The 20181-nt window shown below is 40.2% G+C and overlaps 4 protein-coding genes across 8 annotated transcripts; 1 reads left to right on the top strand and 3 right to left on the bottom strand.

Moving 5' to 3' along the window:
* Positions 1–927: 927 nt before the first annotated feature.
* LOC120015537 (probable purine permease 10) lies at positions 928–3298 on the bottom strand. Its single transcript, XM_038868009.1, has 2 exons — positions 2734–3298; positions 928–2352 (listed from the first exon to the last, which is right to left on the bottom strand). Exons 1-2 carry the CDS (start codon positions 2771–2773, stop codon positions 1232–1234), a joined length of 1161 nt encoding a protein of 386 aa, XP_038723937.1. The 5' UTR covers positions 2774–3298; the 3' UTR covers positions 928–1231.
* A 187-nt stretch (positions 3299–3485) lies between these two features.
* LOC120015536 (protein REDUCED WALL ACETYLATION 3-like) lies at positions 3486–9335 on the bottom strand. Of its 4 annotated transcripts, none has more exons than XM_038868004.1 (17): positions 9127–9335; positions 8981–9037; positions 8486–8577; positions 8033–8173; positions 7882–7938; positions 7723–7795; positions 7089–7247; positions 6535–6684; positions 6185–6440; positions 5775–5962; positions 5588–5674; positions 5383–5471; positions 5172–5234; positions 4960–5016; positions 4345–4441; positions 4091–4249; positions 3486–3941 (listed from the first exon to the last, which is right to left on the bottom strand). In XM_038868004.1, the coding sequence occupies exons 2-17, from the start codon at positions 9011–9013 to the stop codon at positions 3936–3938; spliced, it is 1707 nt and encodes a 568-aa protein (XP_038723932.1). In that variant the 5' UTR covers positions 9014–9037; positions 9127–9335; the 3' UTR covers positions 3486–3935. The 4 variants fall into 4 exon arrangements, with proteins under 4 accessions (XP_038723932.1, XP_038723935.1, XP_038723933.1 ...); XM_038868005.1 differs by having other exon boundaries at positions 3518–3941; positions 5775–5890; positions 9127–9333; XM_038868006.1 differs by having other exon boundaries at positions 3518–3941; positions 5775–5890; positions 8033–8170; positions 9127–9332.
* A 4168-nt stretch (positions 9336–13503) lies between these two features.
* LOC120014301 lies at positions 13504–16182 on the top strand. Of its 2 annotated transcripts, XM_038866221.1 has the most exons (3): positions 13504–13730; positions 13806–14695; positions 14773–16182. In XM_038866221.1, exons 1-3 carry the CDS (start codon positions 13562–13564, stop codon positions 15757–15759), a joined length of 2046 nt encoding a protein of 681 aa, XP_038722149.1. In that variant the 5' UTR covers positions 13504–13561; the 3' UTR covers positions 15760–16182. The 2 variants fall into 2 exon arrangements, with proteins under 2 accessions (XP_038722149.1, XP_038722148.1); XM_038866220.1 differs by having other exon boundaries at positions 13504–14695.
* Positions 16183–17773: 1591 nt separating this feature from the next.
* Positions 17774–19945, bottom strand: LOC120014086. Its single transcript, XM_038866013.1, has one exon. It carries the CDS (start codon positions 19943–19945, stop codon positions 17774–17776), a length of 2172 nt encoding a protein of 723 aa, XP_038721941.1.
* Positions 19946–20181: the final 236 nt, after the last annotated feature.

Raw genomic sequence — 20181 nt, 5'->3', positions numbered from 1 at the left:
CAAATTAAGAACACAAATGAAGAAAAATAATGAGCAGTAACTAGTGAGTACTAACTGAATAGAAACAGAACATGTTTGCAGTAATAATAATTGTACAAATATTGAGAAATCCAACACTGTTTCCTTAAGATTATTGTCGTGTGTTTATGATCACTGCATGCATCTTATACATACAAAAGTGAATTGGGTGAATTGTTGACTCACCTGTAATTGGAGTTACTGCCCTTTTGAGATTTCTTTCTCTTAGTACTTGCAGAGATATGGTTTCATGGTGTTTTAATGTTGGAAGAGCATAAGGTCTCTCAACGTTTTAAACAAACAAGCCAAATATCATATATTTGGTGTGACAAGGAATTTTTTGCTTATTAAAATGGTTGTTATTATTTTATTTTTTTGAAACGAGGGAGGAGAGTTCGAACCCTGATCATCAAGGTGATACATACCATCTTTATCATTCCAATTAGCAGCTCGGGTGTATTAAAATGATTACTAGTTATTACTTGCAGAGTAAAAGCACACTAATCATATGAAGTAACTAAGCAATATCACGGGGCTCACAGCATCGGCATGAGTAAGGCCCAGAGTGATGCATCCAAAGCCCAACTACTTCCTCCACATCTTGTGAATCTAATAAGGAACGGGATTTGCGGCCCACGCATTGAACAGGCCGAGGCCCACATGTATTGGGCCGCTTTAATTTCGAAGCGATGGGACTTTCTGTGGTCAGATGCTCATCAATGACTTCCCATCTGAGTGTTGTAAACGCTGTCGTTTAAGAAGCTCCAATCACACTCTAAAGTCTAATCATTATCATTTACGAAATCGATCCTTTTTGGATAATATTTGTCATAGAAGTATCTCAACTGTCTAGTCATAGTTGTGGCCCACAAATAACAATAATATCATACAAGTTTGTCCATCGGACATTCAACATGGGTCTAACCTCACGGCCGTCAGAAGTTTTCCACTCACTCGACGATAGGATAAGTTGGACCAAAATCCAACACGTAACCACAAGGGTATCATTCACAATAAAAGTCGAACACAAGCCCTTCCCCGTAGCCCACATACAGATGGAATTGCATAATTTGTAACTAGTCTGTGCAGTTACATAGTAGCTATAGCTGCATCATATCAGCTATCAGAAAATATTGTTTGGGGCATCTGCTTGTTATCTAGTGAACTAGTTCATTCACAGAATAATTCTTACATTGATTCATAGAAGTCTTTCCTATTCATTTCTGGATGTCCTGGAAGGAGAGTCATGGAGAACTTCATTGACATTTCTGTCATCTTTCTTGGATCCCAAAACATCAAGATAGTGCTGATAGATATAAGAAACAAAGCCCCAGATTGCCAACACCATAGACATCGCCTTCACTCCATTAATCTTGTCGTGGAACATGAACACTGCTAGAACTGGAACAATAGGCAAACCTAGAGTACTAATGACATTGGAGAAGAGTGAGGAAACCTCAAAAATTATTGCTACACACCCAATGCTGAAAATCTGCCACCCTATAGCTGTCCAAATTAGTGTCATGAGGTAAGACAGTTTTCCCAGCTCAAAACCCTGCATCTCTCCCTCTAAACCCTTCCATTCGCCGCTAGCGAAAAGTCCCACCAGAGTGGCACAAGTCGCTACCAGTGAAGGATACACAATCATATCCAAAACCGCCTTCAAGTTTTCGTGTTTTAGAACCTTCTGAAAGGTGAGTTGTGCCAGTGAAAGTATCAATCCGTACCCAGCTGATGCAGCAACAGTGCATAAAAACCCGATTGTATAGTTTCTCTTAGAGACTTCAGTAGAGTCTGTGGATTCAGATTGAAACACAAGGAGTATGGAAGAGATGGTGAGGAGGACTAGAGAATTGATAATGTAAGGAGTGAACTTTTGCGCATTAAGGAAAAAGGAGAAGAAGGCATTGAAGGCCAGTTGTGATGCACAGATCAGGGAATAGGTAGACACTGGAAGGTATAATAGTCCTAGTGAATACAACATGTTTACTGCTGCTTGAAATATACCAATTGCGAGATAAATCGATAAAAGGACCAAAGTTGATGGTGGAATTCTGTGGGAGTCTTTTGCGTCCGAACTCTTGGCTACAAAATAGTAGCAGGGGAGGAGCACTGGGAAACCTGCACTTTGCACAAATGTTGCCATCCATTTGCTGTTTCCACCTTTGTCAAAATACAGTCTTCCCAAGAGCGTAGCCACTGATTGTCCTGCAAGGAGAAGGAATGCGTAGGTAGCCAATTGCAGCCACCAGACATAACCTCTGTGCTGAGAGTATGACTGCTGGTCGTTTCCATTTGTACAGTCTAGCAAGTTTTCTTCTTTGGCTTCCTGACCTGGTGACACCATACAAACAAATAATAGTAGACATTAAAGTAAAATTATTTACCTATCTTCTGCCCAGTTTAGATAGTTCTTCCTTCTATTTCTCAGTTGAATATTCACAAATGAGTTGATTAGCACTTTGTTTTCCCTCTAATCTTCTCGGAATCATGGAATTAGAGATTAATAGCATAAATATTATCTCCTGAAGAAGATAGTATCTTTGTTTTCCCCCTCATGAGATGTAAATGATAAACAACTTCTTGTTTAAGAATTCAAGAACAACATATATATAAATATAGGTTTATTACAGTATAATGAAATGGAAGGCTAGAAATTAGGGGATATATATATATGATTGTATCTCTTGACATATGAAAACTAAGATGACTTACTGATGATTTGAAGCTGCACTTCTTGATGTTCTCCCACCATGTCGATTCCCAAAGTCAGAAGAAAGAAGCTCCAAAAACGTCAAGCTGGCTTTGTAGTTGATGAGGCTGATGAGGAGGCACAAGAGAGAGATACAGAATGGCTATTCTGTTCTGTCATCTATGGATATGGATATCCATTCCAGTATGACAGTTGCTTGTCCTCAGTGCCTAACGTAACGTCAGTGCAGTGAGGGCTCGCCTTGTCCTTAACTAAGGACGGCATGTCTATTAGATACAAAGATGCTCTTTTGACTCTTATGTTTGGCCATTTCGAAGCGACATTGATACGCTGGTGTGGGTCATTGACATTCGGATTGCATTGCTATTGAAAAGGACTCGTCCAAGTTACAGGTTCCCGGCGGTGGAGTCCATCCGCTCATTGTCTTGTCACAAAGTTTGTCTGATAGTTCAGGAAGATTGCTCCCACATTTGTAGCAGTCACTATTTGTGAGATCGCCTCTGCATTAGAAGATACCAGTGATGGTTGTTCGGCCAGACCCACTAGTGGTTTTGAAGAATTTGGTCTTCTAATCATGGCAGCTTCTGGTGGTTCTTGGAGTGATTTGGGGAAATGGGTTAGTGTCGACAAAGATGAAATTTTTTTAGGGTTTCCTTCTGATGCTTTGATTTGTACGGTGAATCAAGAGATTCAAAACAGGCTAATTTGAGTCGTATCTCTCCGAATATATTTCCATGACTTGTTTCCGCATACATTGAAAGAGAAATTCATCTCTGTAGTCTGTACTTGAGAAATAGAAGTCAATAAACCAAATACCCAGGTTTCTTGTCTGTATACACCACTAGACAGGATAAATGAACGACGAAATTACAACAAATCTATCTCATGGTTACCTATATTTTCTTCAATGACTTACCCAGGGGGGAAAAATTACATTCGGTGATCAACAATTCTACAAAAAAATTCTTCCACCTCCTGCCGTACCACTGCACAATTAGCGGAGGCAATCTTGACATCCAAGTTTCGCTAGAGAGGCAGACTTGAATTTGAGAGCACTTTGCCTCAAATCTCTTGATAGATGCGCTTCTTGGTGAGCTAGAAGCCTAGGAACTGCAAACAATACATTTCAACCCTTATTTCAATCTTCTACATTTCTTTGTAAATCCAACTTGAAACCCTGTATTTACTCTCAGGTATTGATTTTTCAGGCCTGTGAAATAGAATTCAGTAGTAAAAATCATTATAGGCAGGTCAGAAAATATAAAACAAAATTTTGAAAATTCCATTATCCTCAAGAGTGATTCTATAAGACGCTATTCATCCCTCTGATAATTTTGTAAGCAGTAGTACGGAACTTACTGGTGCATGAGGGATCTGAAGCAGAATGAGGGAGATGCAATACAAAATTAAGGAAATAGCAGCCCCCGCCAGAAAATTATACAGCAATCGCCGGTTGTCTTTTGTGGGTACGAAAGTCGTCTTTAGGCTATTGGTTAGTTCAAAGAGACGATGAGATACCTGTACAATCAAGTCAAGATAGCAATAGTTTACACAATAAGAGTAGCTAATACTGTTGGACCATGTAACATTTACGAGACAAAAGACACTCTTACCAGAATATAGATAGCAGTTGTGAGCATGAAGTTCAGCAATGGATATTCAGGGATGAGAGAAAGAAGCCACTTAGGCTGTCCATTAGGTATGTTTGATCTGCAGATACAAATATCAGTAGCTTAACTGGAATATTACTTGAGCATCTAGAAGAAAAAGTTGGGGCTAGTCTTTAGAGTCCTAGACCCCACATGAAGTTTCCCTATTTCTAAATCTTTCGGTAAATTTGCACAATCAATGGAGTTGTCTTCTCATCTCTTTATCTTCTTTTTTCCTTTTACATTCACTAAAGATGTGAGAAGCGGCAAGTCACACTCTTTTTTTTTTTCTCTTTTAATTAGAAACCCAACAGGTAAGATTCAGAACTGCTAACAATCTGAAGAAGATTTAGAAGCATTTCATTGAGCGTATTCATAGAGATATTTGGTATACTGACATACTTCTATGTCAAATATGTGGAGAGGAACTCAAATGAAAAGGTGCGTTTAAGAGAGGTAAACTGAAAGAAAAAGATTAATCAATTAAAGTCATACAATACACTACGAAGAAAAATATGGACACACCTAAAATGAAAAAAAGTTTAAAGAAGAAACATGTTATTAAGTTTTTCCACAAACCTCAGCCAGATGTGGAACTGGGAAATATATGTCTCCAATGTTACCTTTCCAAGCCACCTGGATAACAAAGAAACAATTAAAGCACAAAATATGATACCAGAATACAATAAGAATACAATAAACTGACCAAAATAACTTGAACACAAACATTTTCAGTTCATGAAATGGCAGAAAAGCAAGTTAAAAAATTAATAAAAAGTTAAGTAACTTACGCAAAAAGAGTCAAAGAGAAACTCCGAAGCTGCTGAGTGAAATTCCGCAAGCTAATGTAAACACTGGAAGCACAATTAAGAAGGTATGATAGTAAGTTACTGGGAAATTATTATAAAGCTTATTATGGGTTTAAATACTCTGTCTCACAAGTAAACTTGGTAATAGGTATTCCCACTGATAATTTTATCGACAATTTCTGTTAATACATACGTGATAGGGATCCATGAAGTGTAAGGGTGGTATTTGTTGTATGTAATCTTGTCCAACTTGTAGATCCATTCGTACCAAAGATATCCAACCTTGAAGATGCGACCAACATGAAATTGCACCACAATTTTAGAGAATAAAAGAAAATTCATTAACAATATGCAAACAGATTATGTTACTATTAAAGCAACAAATTCATGCAACTCACAAATACGGAAACTGCCACGATGCCTGTTTTGATGGTGAATTTCCTCTTGGATTCAGATTCCTCCAACTTTTCCATCCATCTCTCAACCTAAAATAATTAGAATTTGAGAAATTTTAAAATATGTAATGAGTAATGGAACCAAAGAACAATGACTTCTCCAAGAGGACTGAAGATTGAAGATAATTACACTGGGGTGAAAATAGGCATATATCATGCCAATGATCCAAATATAACGATCAAGTCCAGATCGAAAATGCCATTCATGCAGTAAAGGGAGATCTGGCTTTGCAGGATCAGTATACTCTGCCAAGAGAAAATAGCAGTTAGGCAGCGGCAGAGAACTGGAGGCACACACACCATTCGAAAGCTTAAAACCTGGTTCAATGTGGAAAACCTATGTTTCAGTTCACCTCAACAAAATTACTATTTTTCTTCTCAGTTTTATTGAAAATAAATTATCATCATCTACAAAAGGAGTGGAAGTTCAATTCAAAATTAGCAAGCAGACTATCTGGCTTATAACAGAGCTTGCCAAGTTGTGTATTAGCAGCACACTAACGACAAGCTGAAACAAGGATCGCTAAGTCAGATACTGACCTAACAAGAATGTGAAAGGGCTCCAGAGAATGTCAAAAACTCCAGGAACTTCCCAAATCAAGATAACCACAAGAAAGCATGCAAAAATCTTCATGGCCATTACTGAGCTGCTCTCGTTGTACTTGTTAAATAAACCAAGGGCTCCATACACCATTAAAGTGAATAGGGTGTGCATTGGGCAGATATAGTACAGCATATAGTCATTGTTAAGAACAATGCAGCAAAATGCCACAAAAAAATTTAGCCGCCACATCATCTGCACCAAAAATTTTGAAAGGTCACAAGATGTTTTGGTTTGTACACATGGGGAAGAAAATAGTAGTATAACTTCCTATACTGAGTGATATTACCTGAGCAAACCGTGCAACACTGAAGTCTTTTCTGATATAATAATAAGAAAAGTTTCCAAATCCAGTCATCCAAACATATGCAGCAATAAAGACACGAATTGCATTGTACATCTCCGTTGCAGCAAAGTAATGATACATAAGAAACAAGACCTGTGAAAAAACACAATAATAAAAATCATTAAGGCAAACTTGAAAACTAATTGAAACTACTTGTCTTATAAAAAATATTATAACAATTGAATCATATAACCACAAAAGCAATGCATAAAGCAACCTCCCATATATCAACATGGGCTTGGCAGGTTGCAACCTCATTTCATTCAACTACATATATTAATTGTAGAAAAATCACATCGCATAAGACTTCGAATGCACTCTTCCATTTCATCTACCATTAATTCTATTAACAATGGAAATGAGACTGAGATGGCAAAAAAACTTGCATACAAGTATGCAACTGATGTAATCTAATAAAAAGCGGATCTGTAAATAAAGTTAAAGGCATCAATGCATCATTTCTTGACAAATCACTAGCTTTAACATGAAACACTTGCCTGCATCCATCCTTTCCACTCCTCAGTCTGGTGGCGGTTAAGGTAGAGCATCGATTTTCCAGAGAATGAAGACTTGTCACTATGTTTCTTCAAGGAAGTCATTGCTGAAACTATAATGAGAAGAAAGTATAGGAAGAGGAAAAGATCCCGATTGTATGTCTGTTCAAGAGAAAAATGAATCACCATCAACAACATCAAAGACCCTAATCCCAATTAATTTGGCAACTGCTATATTTATTCAAAATGACAATTATTTTATTTGGACTTCACCGCATGGATTTTCTCTCACCATTCAATGAAAATAAAAATGACCATACGTCTAATTAATACTAAGCTCTGTCTGAGAAAAGTACCAACTTCCGAATGTAAGCCTGAAATTACCTAGAAAAAATGGTTCTATAACTTGTTGCACAGAGACCAAGCCATTTAGTGAATTTACTTCAAAAAAATAAGTAAACTGGGAAGGAATCAAGCTGGTACAGGCCCATCTGTGTGAATTCTATTGTTCTTGACAAACAAAATTTCATTGGAGAAGATTAAACAAGAACAGAGCAGGGAAGGACCTCATGAAAAACAACATATAACTGAATGAAGCACCATAAAAAGCTTAAACTGAATAAAGCAATATAACTACCTTGGTGGAGTCTCCCAGTATGTTTGTGCGGTCACATATGAAGAAATATACCAGAATCACCCCAAACTCAGACCTATATCAAATAACAAAGTAATTTATCAAGAGAAATGAACTGCAGCCACAGCGTTCAGTCACTTTCTACAGTACAGTATAACTTACATTCCTCTCAAAGTTGTGCGATTCTCTAGCAAGAAAGAGTCATCCATAGTCAGAAACCTAAAGCATGATGAAACAGAGAAGATAAGAAAGGCTTTCAAGAACATGAAGATAATGGAAATTTAAAACGGCATTAAATCTTACAGGCAGTAACCTAATTAAGTTTGTTATGATTGAAGAAGCATGAAACTTTGCAGATGCTGATTTTGTGAGGCCTCCTTCGAGTAAAATAGCTTGGTCATTTTCCTCAATAGTGTCCTTTTCCAAGTTAGCCAGATTACTGTCCGAATGACTTCTACCAAGAAAACTCAGTTAAATTAGCATCAGAATTCAGAAAGCACTAATGTAAAATGCATCTAGCATGCATATCAGTCACTTTTCACATTATAACATAAATTTAACTCTTGAAAAATGAAAGGATATACATAATTGGAAGATTTTATGGCTTTATGCTTAAAAAAACAATAACACCACCAAATATTATCACAGATTTTCATGATAAGATGGTTACTAGAAGTTCAACAGCAAGAAAAAAAAAATAAGGAAAAGGAATTAAATCCATATTCTAACGATCGTCCATCAGTGATTGCAAGGAGGAAAAACTTACATTTTAGGAGGAGACGAAGTTTTCTTGTATTCTAATAACTCTGAATATATCCATGCGACAAAAATCGGGATAATCCCAAGCAAAAATGACACCTGGAATGTAATACAGGGAGGCTTATAATACATATCAGGTAACAATTTATTCATAAAATAAAAACAAGTAAGACATAGAAACAACAATTGGGAAAAGATTAAACACAAAAAAAATTGCACCATAGACATGAAAATCATTATTAACTTGCAAGGGAAGACAATTCTATATGCTGTTGGTTTTCTTAAGAACACATAAAAGAAAATTCGTAGATTGCATTCTTATTCTTAAGCATATTTCGGACACGCAAAATTCAACATGCAGAAAGTTCAAAGAAAACCAAACAAGATCCACAGCTAAAATCCACATCATATCGAAGTCAAATTAGCACAAACGATACATCAATTAATCGACATTACCGCAAAAACAGAAGATAATTACGAATTTTTTAACCATAAACCGTACCAGTCCAGGGGTGATTGGCTCCGAAACCACCATTTCCAGCTATCCGGATTTCAAGCACTACAGATTTCGAATTGGAAAATCGATTAGAAACGCAAAAATTAGACGAAATCTAAAACTGATAGTAGAATTCAAATTGTAGAAAGTACCAGATATAGAGAGAGATAAGGGTAACGCGTGTAGAATGAGAGTGATCTCTAAAACATGACCATAACTACGAATGAAAAAGAGAGCGAAAAGACCAAACCCTGCAAGATCTGATTGGAGTGAAGAGGATGGAGTTCAGACAGAATGGCGTAGGAGAGGTCCCTCTCAACCTCAATGGGGTTAATGGTTGGGTGTCACCGTTTTGTTGATTAATAAATTTACTCTTACGCGGCATTCATAGAGACAATTGTGTACCTGCCGTAATTATTTATTAATTAAGACATGCAGTAGTATTTTGCAAGATCGGCTTATCCCTCAAACCAGATATTTATAAGCAAATGTTTCAGTAGATTTTCTTTTTCTTCCTTCTTTTAGTGGTGAGGTGGCATGGGCCGCATGGCATGTACACTTTCTTGATTAAAGGTGGAAAAAAAAAAACTCAGTTTCATGTCGAACATAAACACGTGTTTCTGTTTGGATCTTAATCCAGATTAGATTTCAGAACGTCCTTAATTAAAAAAACCTCAATTAATTTAAATTTGGACGTGTAAATCAATCAAAATTTATATGTTTAGACTTGGTTTTAAACCGGACATATAAATTATGTCTAAACTTAATTTAATCTGAGTAAAATAAATTCGATTATCCGAATCGGAAGGTATTTTTTCACCCCTACTTTTGACACCGTATCAACGTCCAAGAATTGGGATCCTTCTATTCTCGTTCCTGTGACACAGTAATCTTGGGGTAAGAAACTTAGCAAATTACATAATATTATTGCGTTGAATTTAGCCCCAACTAATCAATATTTTTAATATTAATTATTCTTCTTATGTTATTAATTAATGAATTTGGTTAGTGGTCCAATTGAAGTAATCATGTCATCATTGATTTCCTTTTTCAATTTTTGATTTAAATAATATTTTGCAGAATGATGATTTGGGATAGGGTTGTAAGAAAATAATTGAAATTGTAACCAAATCCATGTGTGGGTTATTTTTTTTAAAAGAAAATTTACATATTTTTTTAATAGAATAATAGATAATCGAAATAATCGTCGATAAACCCACCGTCAATTCGGTTAAATTCATATAAAAAAGCCGAAGAAAAATCAATCAATAACAAAATTTGAGAAAATGAATAGAATAAATAGAAAATGTGTTGATGATTCATTTTAAGCTTCATTATACTATTTTTACTTCGATTCAAAATTATAACTCAATTAATTGTTTCTCATCCCAAACAAACAATAGGATAACATATATAATTGAAGATTGTAAGAGTAACAAATTTGTTTGACAAGAGAAAAATCTTTTCTATTAAAGCGTGCACATTTTTGTATAACTTACTTATCGAAAAGTAAAATTCAATAGCAACATGAAAATCCAGAACTCCCCAACTTTGCACCTATTCATTTTTGTGTGGAATAAGCACATCGCCAAGACTATCAATGGTCCGAAACTTGGCGGTGAATCGGAGCTTCCTGTACTCTTCCCACGTAAAAGGAACGTAGAGTCGCGGATGCTGATCGTCCACCAGCTCCGCGGGTGCCTCCACCGGACCCTCCCTAGGTCCCATAACAAAAGAAACAATAGAGAGTCTAGTTGAGGCTTCCTTGCATTGCACTCTATGTTTCACATTACAGAACCTCCCATTGCTCCAAGCAGTACCTGTAGGAGCCGATTTCTACAATAGTTGAAAGGTCAATCTTTCTTCCTGTGGGGTCCGTTTGCAGCCTTGGATCCTGCAAGCTTCACAACAAGGCAAACCGTGAAAGCTCCTTAACCGGCTTGGGGGGTGCCGGTCGTGGAGGCTCCGACGATCAAGTTAGTACTTGTCGGAGATGGAAGACCAGCTATAGTCTTAGGTGTTTTGTCTGAATAGGTTTTCTCTGGAATTGGTAGAAAATGTTTCTGTTGTGTTGTCTAGTTTGTTTAGAAAAAATGTTCTCCCTCCTCATATGAAAATAGAGGGGTCTTTATAGAGAACGAGGATCGACCTCGGGAATTGTGTGTCCATTCCAGGTATACTATTGGACCAAATTGTACGAAGGAAGTGTACAAGAAGTCCACTATCCCGGTTGTGTCAGGGTAAGCGGTAAAGTAACAATATGTCATAATTAAGACAGGTGTCGATGATAGTATGGAAGTTTTGTAGGCGGTATTTAATGAATAGATACGTATATGAAGGAAAGCCATACCTAAGGATGTGAGCCAGTCACACCTGTAAATATCGGCTGTAGATTAGACTGACAAGAACTGCTTTATGAGTGATGTAGTCCGAGTAATGGCGCTTATAGATGGTGTCGCCATTACTATGTTCTGGCGACTGTACTGGGTCGCCAACACCTGCGGATGCTTTGACACCTAGTTCCATCATGCTAAGGAAGGATCATAATAAAGTGACCAGTCTATAAAGCTATAAAGATCCTGTAGATAAGTATCAGAGAATATGACAGTAGTGGTGTCAGAATACTGTTTATATTACGTAGCAAGTAATGTAAAGATTGTATATGGACCCAAAGATTGGCTTTTAGTTTCGGGCCTAACTGCGATAGTTAACCTGGGGGGCCTAGACAATCCAGCTCATCTTGTCGATGTGGGACCAGGTGGGGCCATACCATTTTTGGCACCTACAATTGTCCCCCACTCTCTAAGCATGAAAACAAATTCATCTTGGAGAGTTTGCGTAATGAATTTCCTGCAATGAACAAGAAACAGAGGGATGAGTATAACTGAAGATGAAATGTATAGCAAAGGCGACCCAAGATGCTGGTTTCTGTGAAGATCCTGATGGAGTATGTCGTGAAAAGGCGTGTGTAACCCAGTATAATGTTATTCACTGATGCTGGTGAAATACAACTTCTTTGTTCGAAGCTGTATAGGGGACACCCTCGTTTGTTTGAGGGTGTCAAGGTATACAACCTCGTTTGTTTGAGATTGTACATAGCCAGCGTGGGCGTTAGCGTAGAAGCTAATTTGGAGTCATAGCTGTGGCCTGCATTGGCGCTAGCATGATGACTGAGGTGAAGCTATTGCTGTGGCCTGAATTGGCGCTAGCATGCTAGCCATTCGATGTAACCGATTTGTGTTCAGAAGCGATGACTAACACCTGTAAAAAGAACACTTGATGGCGACTTTGTAAGTATGAGTTTTACTCAGTGTAGTACAAGAGCCTATGTAAACGGAAAGTGAAAAGACTGAAACTATTATTCTGCGACTGCCATTTGCAATAAACCCAAAGGATATCAGATATATGAACAGTATTTATAGTGACAGTAATACTGTATGAATGCCATTATGCTAAGATCAAAATATTGCAGATAGAGGTCGTGACACGTGTCAATCGTAACGCGATAAGCATTTAATGCGTCTGACGTGCACATTGAAATTTTGAATTGCTACCGCCATCGTTCCTTGGAGAGCACGTTTCGGTAAGCGTGCACCATGATGAACACAAGGGTATTATGGACAATCGTACAAAACTAAAACTCAAAGATCGTGCTCTTAGTTTTTCAGAAAAACTTTCAACCGAAATTTACAGAAATTGCTCAGATTTGCTGAAGACGGAAGAAAGGAAGGCATCAATTGACGCTCGTACCGTACTAATTGAAGGTAATTCTCACTCTCGTGCCTTGAGTTTGTATTTAATAGAATGATGCGACCTCATGATCAAGAATCGGAGGATGAAAGAGTATCCGGCAGCGGTAGAACTCCCACCGACCAAAACAGAGATGAACAAGAAACCAGTGTAAACTACTCATGGTCTGGGTCGGGGAGTCAGGGACCTGGTGGCGATAGAGCCGGAACCAGCGCACCAGTTAATGAAGGAGAAAGATCAGAGAGGAATGGCCACATTGAAGGGCCGTTAATACCGAAAGGGTTAAACCCTAAATCGACTTTGGCAGCAAGTGATATGGACTTCTACCGAAAGAAATATAGAATCCATTCATCCATTGAGATAAGACCTGGAGCTGACACAGAGGGAGTCGATTTTCAAGTTCCTGGATGGACGCCGTTTTACCTATTGTCCTTCAGCATAGGATTGAGATTCCCCATACCAAGGTTGCTTGCCGATGCTTGTAGGATTTGGCAAATATGCCCAAGTCAATGGATGCCTAACAGCCTCAGAATTTTGTTGAGCATTCAGTGCTTGGCTGAACTAGAAAACCTCGAATTCGGGATCAACGAATTGGCGGTGGTTTATTACGCCAAAGAAAGTGGTCCAGGAAGGTATTGCCTGGTTCGTCGGAGAAACAGGGAGGAACTAATTCTTGACACCGTCTCCAACGACCATATTGTTGACTGGAAAGATAGATATATCTTTGCTAGGGGCGCCTTGGTATATGGTCTTCATAGGGATCTGCCTTTGAACTGGGTTGAAGGAAATAGTAAGTTCCGTTCCTTCTTTATCTGTTGATGCTTGTTACTGAATCTTATGCACCGTTTCTTTGCAGCATCAAAGAATTTGCTAAGCAAGTGGAAAAGCGGCCCCGAAGTGCTTCAAAGAGTGGAAGAGTTTTACAACCTTGGGGCACGTAAAAGATCCAGAAAAAACATTCTAACAGCACGTAAATTGGAGAAAACATCTCTTTGGAGATACATAAGTAAGTACATTTCAACTGTCCAAACGAACAAACAAACATGCTCAAGATATTCGTCTTACTTTATCATATGTGCAGGTGACGAAATGTTTGAGAACGTGTTTGCTGATATAACTGATGCAGACGACCTGTATGAAGCTCTGATGCAGGATGCTGAAAGAAATCAGCAGAGCCAGGAAACGGTGGGTGGAGGTTTCGAGGCAGCTATGCGTGCTGCAGAAACGTCCAAAGCCAAGAAAGCGGGAGAGAAACGAAAATCAACCGAGGAAATACCTGAAAGAAGGATGAAACAGAGAGAAGATCCTCCTGGTAAAGGAAAATCGAAAAGCACTGGGGGCAGCGGGAAGAAAGCAACTGAAAAGGCGACTGCTAACGTCAGCGATGGGACGGAAATGCCCAGAAAACTCCTTCACGACGCCATTGCCTCGGGACCCAGAGGCAGGGGAGGTGGTCTTATCAGTACCACTGCGAGTGCGTCGGCTGCCATTGTTCTGGATGATGATTCAGACAACAGTGAAAGGGACACGATGCCTTTAACTAGGAGGTTACCAAGCATTAGGACAGCCAGGGTAGAGACTGCTGAACCAGTGGAGACACGAGCTACCGAGAATCGTGGAGAATTTGACCCCACAACTGACAGCTACGTTGATGCAAACGCGGTATCAGAAGTTGCCAGGAGTGAAGCTATGGCAAGCGGATCTAGGACTGAGTTGGCGACAGCGGGTAACCAAGAAGTGGAGGACACTGCCCAAGGTGGGGAGAATATTCAGCCTAGGCTAAGGTTGAACGTCACGGGAAGTGAAATGGAAGAAATATCAATATGGATTCCCAAATCTTTGACCGTCTCTTCTGCTCCCGTACTTCCGCCCGTTGGGATTAGGAAAATGGTCTTCCCTGAGGACGCCAAAAAATTAGATGCCATGCCTCTTCCTAGTCAGTTCAACTACTCAGTGGCTCATTGCTTTACTGTAAGTGTTTCAGGAGCATATCAGTATATCGTCATTAGTTTACACGACTAATACCACCTTTGTTGTGTTCTTAACAGGCACTCCAAGGAGTACTCAGGTCTGGAGAGAATGCCATTGGCAGTTTGAGCAAAGAGAGGACTGAAAAGGAGAGACTAGAAGGCATGGTAAAGGGGCTGGAAGACAACTTGGCCAATGTCACGTCTGCACAAAAAGATTCAGAGCATCAACTGATTGGGGAGAAGAACAAGAATACTCAAATGTCTGCTCAAATCTCAAGATTGGAAGAGAAATTGAAAGAAGCAGATGAGCAGCTCCTGCAATCAACTGAATCATTGAGTGCATTGGAAAAGAAAATACATGACGATGCATATAAAGCCACTCAATTCGAGTCAAGGATCGACCAAGCAATCAGAGATGCTCAGTACTTCAAGGATTGCTGGGAAGGAGTCACCAAACAACTGGAGAGTGCCGAGGCCAAAGTGAACACACTGGAATTCCAGGTACACCACCTGGCTGACCAACTTGGTGATGTTTCCAGAGAGAAAGACCTGTTAAACAAAGCGTTGGCAGCGCAGACAATGAAGACAGCAGAAAAGGTTGAAATGGCCAAGAAAATGGAGGAAAACTACCTTATCAAGATAGGGGCCATGGGAGGTGTCGGTCAAGCTGCAGAGAGGTTCAGATTGCTAACCCAGTACAAAAAGAATGAGCATCCGAAATGGGATGTGGACTTGATGCTCAAGAAGGCTGTGGTAGTACTTGAAAACTACCAGCCTAATAAAAGATGGGTTGTGAATGAAGAAGCAATTGGAGAACCTAACATCGAAAAAGACCTGGCGCCTCCAGAGAGTGATATCCCCACTGTTGAACAACTGCCCATTGAGGCCCGTGAATCGCCAATACCTGGCACTGTCACAGAAGATGCTCCATCTGAAGTTCCTCCGACTCCTAGGATTGAAACTTCAACTTCTGAGCCTGAAAATGCAGATGAGGATATCCCACGTGCGAATCCTCCCATTACGTCGGAGGCCATTGAGATTGAAGCGACAACAGAGACTATTTGAACTTGTTTGGTTTTGAATTTTGGTGTTTTTTTTTTTTTTTTTTTTTTTTTTTTTAGTATTTCCAATTTCCTTTTAGTTTAAATGCCCTATCATAGCAATCTACAATAAATAACCTTACTCTTGGTAGCAATTTAGAGTCGATAGCCTTACTCTGTCCCCCAGTTTAAGTTGGACTGTTAGAACGTAACTCTAAAAGTTCAATTGAAACTGCGAATAATGACGTGTAAAGAAACTAGAACTAACCAGGTGGGACGCGTGGCCTCAATTATTTCCATCTGGAGAGAATATGGCAGGGTGAATCTCCGAACAGAGTAACAAAATCTTGACTGAACAAACTCCAAGAACTGAATAGGTATGCCAAGTGGCAGGCAAAAATTTACAAAAATCAACACGTGTCTCAGAACACCATTGGTGGACTTGATAGAGAATTGAATCCGTGAGAATATTGCGTTCTATATAAGGAGGATAGAACAACTCGATGAGCAAAGGTTGAAGATGAGTTGGTGATATTGGTACCGATGGTCAGGCTACACTGTCAGTTTCGGCTAAGCTCATATGGGTTGCCTAGTACTGACGGTGAGTCTGATCAGCCGTGCCTTGTATCATTGTTCTGGTCAGGAAACGCAGAAAGTCTTGGTGCTGCTTTGGCGACGTTACGTCTTGGCGTCGGTAATTTATACGTAGTCAATGTTTCTACATTGTTAATACTGAATGAACCTTTGTCCCCCAGTAATAAATGCGTTTTTATGACATGCGCTGATTGGGATAATCTAGGTGGTCATTTAATACCTTTTTGACTATAACAAATACAGTTTTAAGTACCTCTTATGGTTTTTTTTAAGATTAACTGAATTTAGAGATTTTAGAATTTTAAATACGTTTAGACTTCTTTTCCTATCTTAAATGTTCGTGTAGATTTTTGCGGTTGTAAAGTTTATCTTGACTCTTGGGCTACCACAAAGAATTAATTGCAGAATTAATTTCGGGTGTTCTCAAGAAGATGAAAAGGTAAGGTTCGCAACTATATAAAAGCTAATTCTCTTTTGGCAATGGAATTATCCTACAGACCAGATAACTACACCCAGTCTTTACAAAAAATGGCTGCTTCTCAGAGCTCTGTAAACTCTCCTTCTGACTCTGACGACAATAGGGACGTAAGTTCGTTCCTTCCTCCTGATTGCCGAAACCCTGCACAGTATATCGTCGACCTAAAGGAGGCGATGAACGAGATGGAGAAGGGCATGAAAGAGATGAGAATAGAGATGGAGGACCAAGAGGAGCAGATCACAGATCTTACCAAAGCTCTGCAAACCGTTGGCTGTGCCATGCTCCAACTGGAAGAGCTTGCGGAATCGCAAGCTATGGAGCAGAACATAGCCAAGCTCCAAGACTCGCTCCTTAACCTTTCTGTTTTGATTAAGGAAGCGAGAAATAAAATGAACGAAAGCTTAAACATTTGGTCGTAAAGACCATATGTTTTATATGTATGTTTTTCTTTTTTCTCTCTTTTTTTTTTTTATATATAAAATCAGTATTTCTTTCTCTAATGCCTCAAATATTTTTTGCAAATATAGTACGCTGCAAAACTTGAAGTAGTAAAACTCGTAAAAACAGTAAAACTTGTACAAACAGTAAAATTTAAGAAAGCATGAAAACTTATCTGGTACGATGGCGTCCCCATGCCGTGGCATTCGAACAAACGACTGTCCTTAGTTTTTCGGGCCTTACAATCCCTGCGCTCAAAAGAACGATCAAAGGTAGTCGATGGGACTCCCATCGACACTCCGAAGCTTAAATTAGTTCACATAATAACACATATAATGAACTACAGAAATTTAAATATACAAAGATACTAAAGGAAATATTTAAACTACAATTATAGCGATATAAAGACAAAAAATCATGCGTGTTTAGAAATGGTACAACTTTAGATGAACGGCGTTCCAAGGATGCAAGATCGCTTCTCCATTCCTGGCTCATCTGGCTCCAGACCGAGTGTCTGGTTCTGTAACTGCTACGAAGATTCTCCCTTGCTCCTCATGGTGGTTTTATAACAACTCCTAGAAGAGTGTTGATCTCCCAAAATCTCCCTAACGCCATTATTGGTAGGATAGCGCAGGATTTGATGATATGTGGAAGGTACGGCCCGTATCGCGTGCAACCAAGGTCGTCCTAAAATAGCATTATAAGCAGAGGGTGAATCTACGATGGAAAACCGAGTCTGCTTGTTCAACCCTGGAGCATAGATAGGCAACACAACTTCTCCCACTGAATGGCTCACCTCGCCATTGAACCCGATAAGAGCCATTGACTTCCGTAATATCAAGGTCTCATCTAGGCCCATTCCTTTGTAGGCGGCCAAGAACAACACATTGGCGGAACTCCCATTGTCGATTAAAATTCGCTTCAGGTTGATGTTCGCAACCTGAAGTGTGAGCACCAAAGCATCATGGTGCGGGTGCAACAGTTGGGTAGCTTCATCATCCGTGAAGACCATCACCTGATTAGTGAAAGTTCCAAGGGAACGTGCCATTCTAGCAGCGGGGTTTGCTGCTTCCTTCTCGTGCTTCTTGGCAGAGGTGTGGGACAATCCACTGATCTCTGATCCCCCAGAAATCACACAGTAAGTTTGAGTAATTGGTGGCGGCAGGGGCAATGCTTCTGGGTCATCAACTTTTCTCTTTTCCCATATTGCTCTACCGTGCTCAGAAAGCAACTCTCTGAGGTGACCTCTTTTCAGCAGGTAATCCACTTCGTATCTAAGTCCTCTGCAATCAGGAGTAGTGTGGCCAATGTCCTGATGAAAGTCACACCACTTCTTGGGGTCTTTCCATCCTTCGGTCTCTTTCTTAGGCGGCCACTTCACCTCGCTGCCCATCTTTTTCAAGACTTGTACAGCCTCGACTTGGTGTATCTTGAGAGGGTACTCGGGACAGTTTTTTGCATAATCTGACGCTCCAGATTTGCGGGAGCGCCAGTTACTGCTGGGCTCGCCAAAGGTGGACTGATCTTTCCTAGGACGTTTGTCCTCTCGTTTCTCTTCTTTAGGAGGATTAACTGGCTTTCTCCTCGCATCCTCCTCCCAGCGAACAAATACGGTAGCTTTCATCAGAGCTTCTTCATAACTCCTAACATCACATTTCGTGAGTTCTTCATAAAACTCCCCATCTGGGAGTAAACAACTCCGGAGCGCTTGAATAGTTGTTCCTGGGTCACAATAGGGTATAGATACTTTCTCCGTGTTGAATCTTGACAGGAAGTCACGGAGAGATTCTCCCACACGTTGGGGCAGTCGGTATAAATCATCAGAGCACTTATGAATCTTCCGACTGCTCGAGAATTGCACCATGAACGTCTCGATTAGCTTCTCGAAAGAAGCAATACTGCCGTTGGGTAAGTTGATGTACCAACGCAGAGCCGGACCGGTAAGAGTCGATCCGAAACCTTTACACATGCACGTCTCGTGCATGCCGTACGGTATGGCGATAGCGCCCATCTTTAACTTGTAGTGAGCCACGTGATCCTCGGGGTCATCAGTCCCGTTATATAACTTCATGCTCGGGACGCTGAACCTGTGCGGCAGATCCGTTTGGTATATACTGTCCACAAACGGTGATCCCGTATAGCAATTGGCATTAATTTTGGCCAAAGCAGGAGGTGCTTTAGTCAATTTATCTATATCTCCCCGCAGTTCGATGATCTGCTTGGCCATCGCAGCTTGGGCGACTGAAGCGATAGTGGGTCCCGCGAAAGGTGCAGCAGGAAAACGTGGTGGCTGTGGGAGTCTACTTCTTGGAGAACCGGTCAAATCTACAGGGGCATCCCTGTCAACATTTTGCTGAATTTCTTCTGTCGCAGGTCCCTTACCCCGTGAAGTAGAAGTATCATATCCCCCGGGGGTACTCCCGGGAACAAACTGGGCACTCAAAGGATAAGGCAAAGGGTCTCTAGGAGGTGGTGTTTGTTCAAGGCGAGGAAAAGGTGGAATTCGGACTGAAGTGGGATCATGGCCTTGGGAAGTAGTTTGGCTTCTCAGCTGCGAAACCTCTTCGCGGAGTGCTGCGTTATCGACCGACATTGATTCTAACCGCGCATCCGTTTGCTGTTTATTCTTCGACATGTCTTCTCTCATGGCTTGCATGAGTTGCAACAGCTGGCTGTTAGTGACCTCACTGGTATCAGCCATAACGGGAAGTTGCCGTGAAATCTTTTCGGCCAAATACTTGCAAAATGCCCCCTATCTGGCGCGCCAAATTGTAGGAGCCGATTTCTACAATAGTTGAAAGGTCAATCTTTCTTCCTGTGGGGTCCGTTTGCAGCCTTGGATCCTGCAAGCTTCACAACAAGGCAAACCGTGAAAGCTCCTTAACCGGCTTGGGGGGTGCCGGTCGTGGAGGCTCCGACGATCAAGTTAGTACTTGT

The sequence above is a fragment of the Tripterygium wilfordii genome, chromosome 14 (genome assembly GCF_013401445.1).
Source record: "Tripterygium wilfordii isolate XIE 37 chromosome 14, ASM1340144v1, whole genome shotgun sequence".
Lineage (NCBI taxonomy): Eukaryota > Viridiplantae > Streptophyta > Magnoliopsida > Celastrales > Celastraceae > Tripterygium > Tripterygium wilfordii.
Note: the sequence above shows the minus strand (reverse complement) of the source record. Positions and strands in the feature narration are given on the sequence as shown.

What these genes read in the sequence shown, in the direction of transcription:
- LOC120014086 (XM_038866013.1), bottom strand. Translation starts at nt 19,945, where the DNA reads ATGGCTGATACCAGTGAGGTCACTAACAGCCAGCTGTTGCAACTCATG.
- LOC120015537 (XM_038868009.1), bottom strand. Translation starts at nt 2,773, where the DNA reads ATGGTGGGAGAACATCAAGAAGTGCAGCTTCAAATCATCA. An exon ending in AGTGCAGCTTCAAATCATCA is followed by an intron (nt 2,353 to 2,733) that starts GTAAGTCATCTT and finishes TGGTGTCACCAG; the next exon opens with GTCAGGAAGCCAAAGAAGAA.
- LOC120015536 (XM_038868004.1), bottom strand. Translation starts at nt 9,013, where the DNA reads ATGGTGGTTTCGGAGCCAATCACCCCTGGACTG. An exon ending in ATCATAACAAACTTAATTAG is followed by an intron (nt 7,939 to 8,032) that starts GTTACTGCCTGT and finishes ATCATGCTTTAG; the next exon opens with GTTTCTGACTATGGATGACT. An exon ending in CGCACAACTTTGAGAGGAAT is followed by an intron (nt 7,796 to 7,881) that starts GTAAGTTATACT and finishes TATTTGATATAG; the next exon opens with GTCTGAGTTTGGGGTGATTC.
- LOC120014301 (XM_038866220.1), top strand. Translation starts at nt 13,562, where the DNA reads ATGCACCGTTTCTTTGCAGCATCAAAGAATTTGCTAAGCAAGTGGAAA. An exon ending in CAGTGGCTCATTGCTTTACT is followed by an intron (nt 14,696 to 14,772) that starts GTAAGTGTTTCA and finishes TGTTCTTAACAG; the next exon opens with GCACTCCAAGGAGTACTCAG.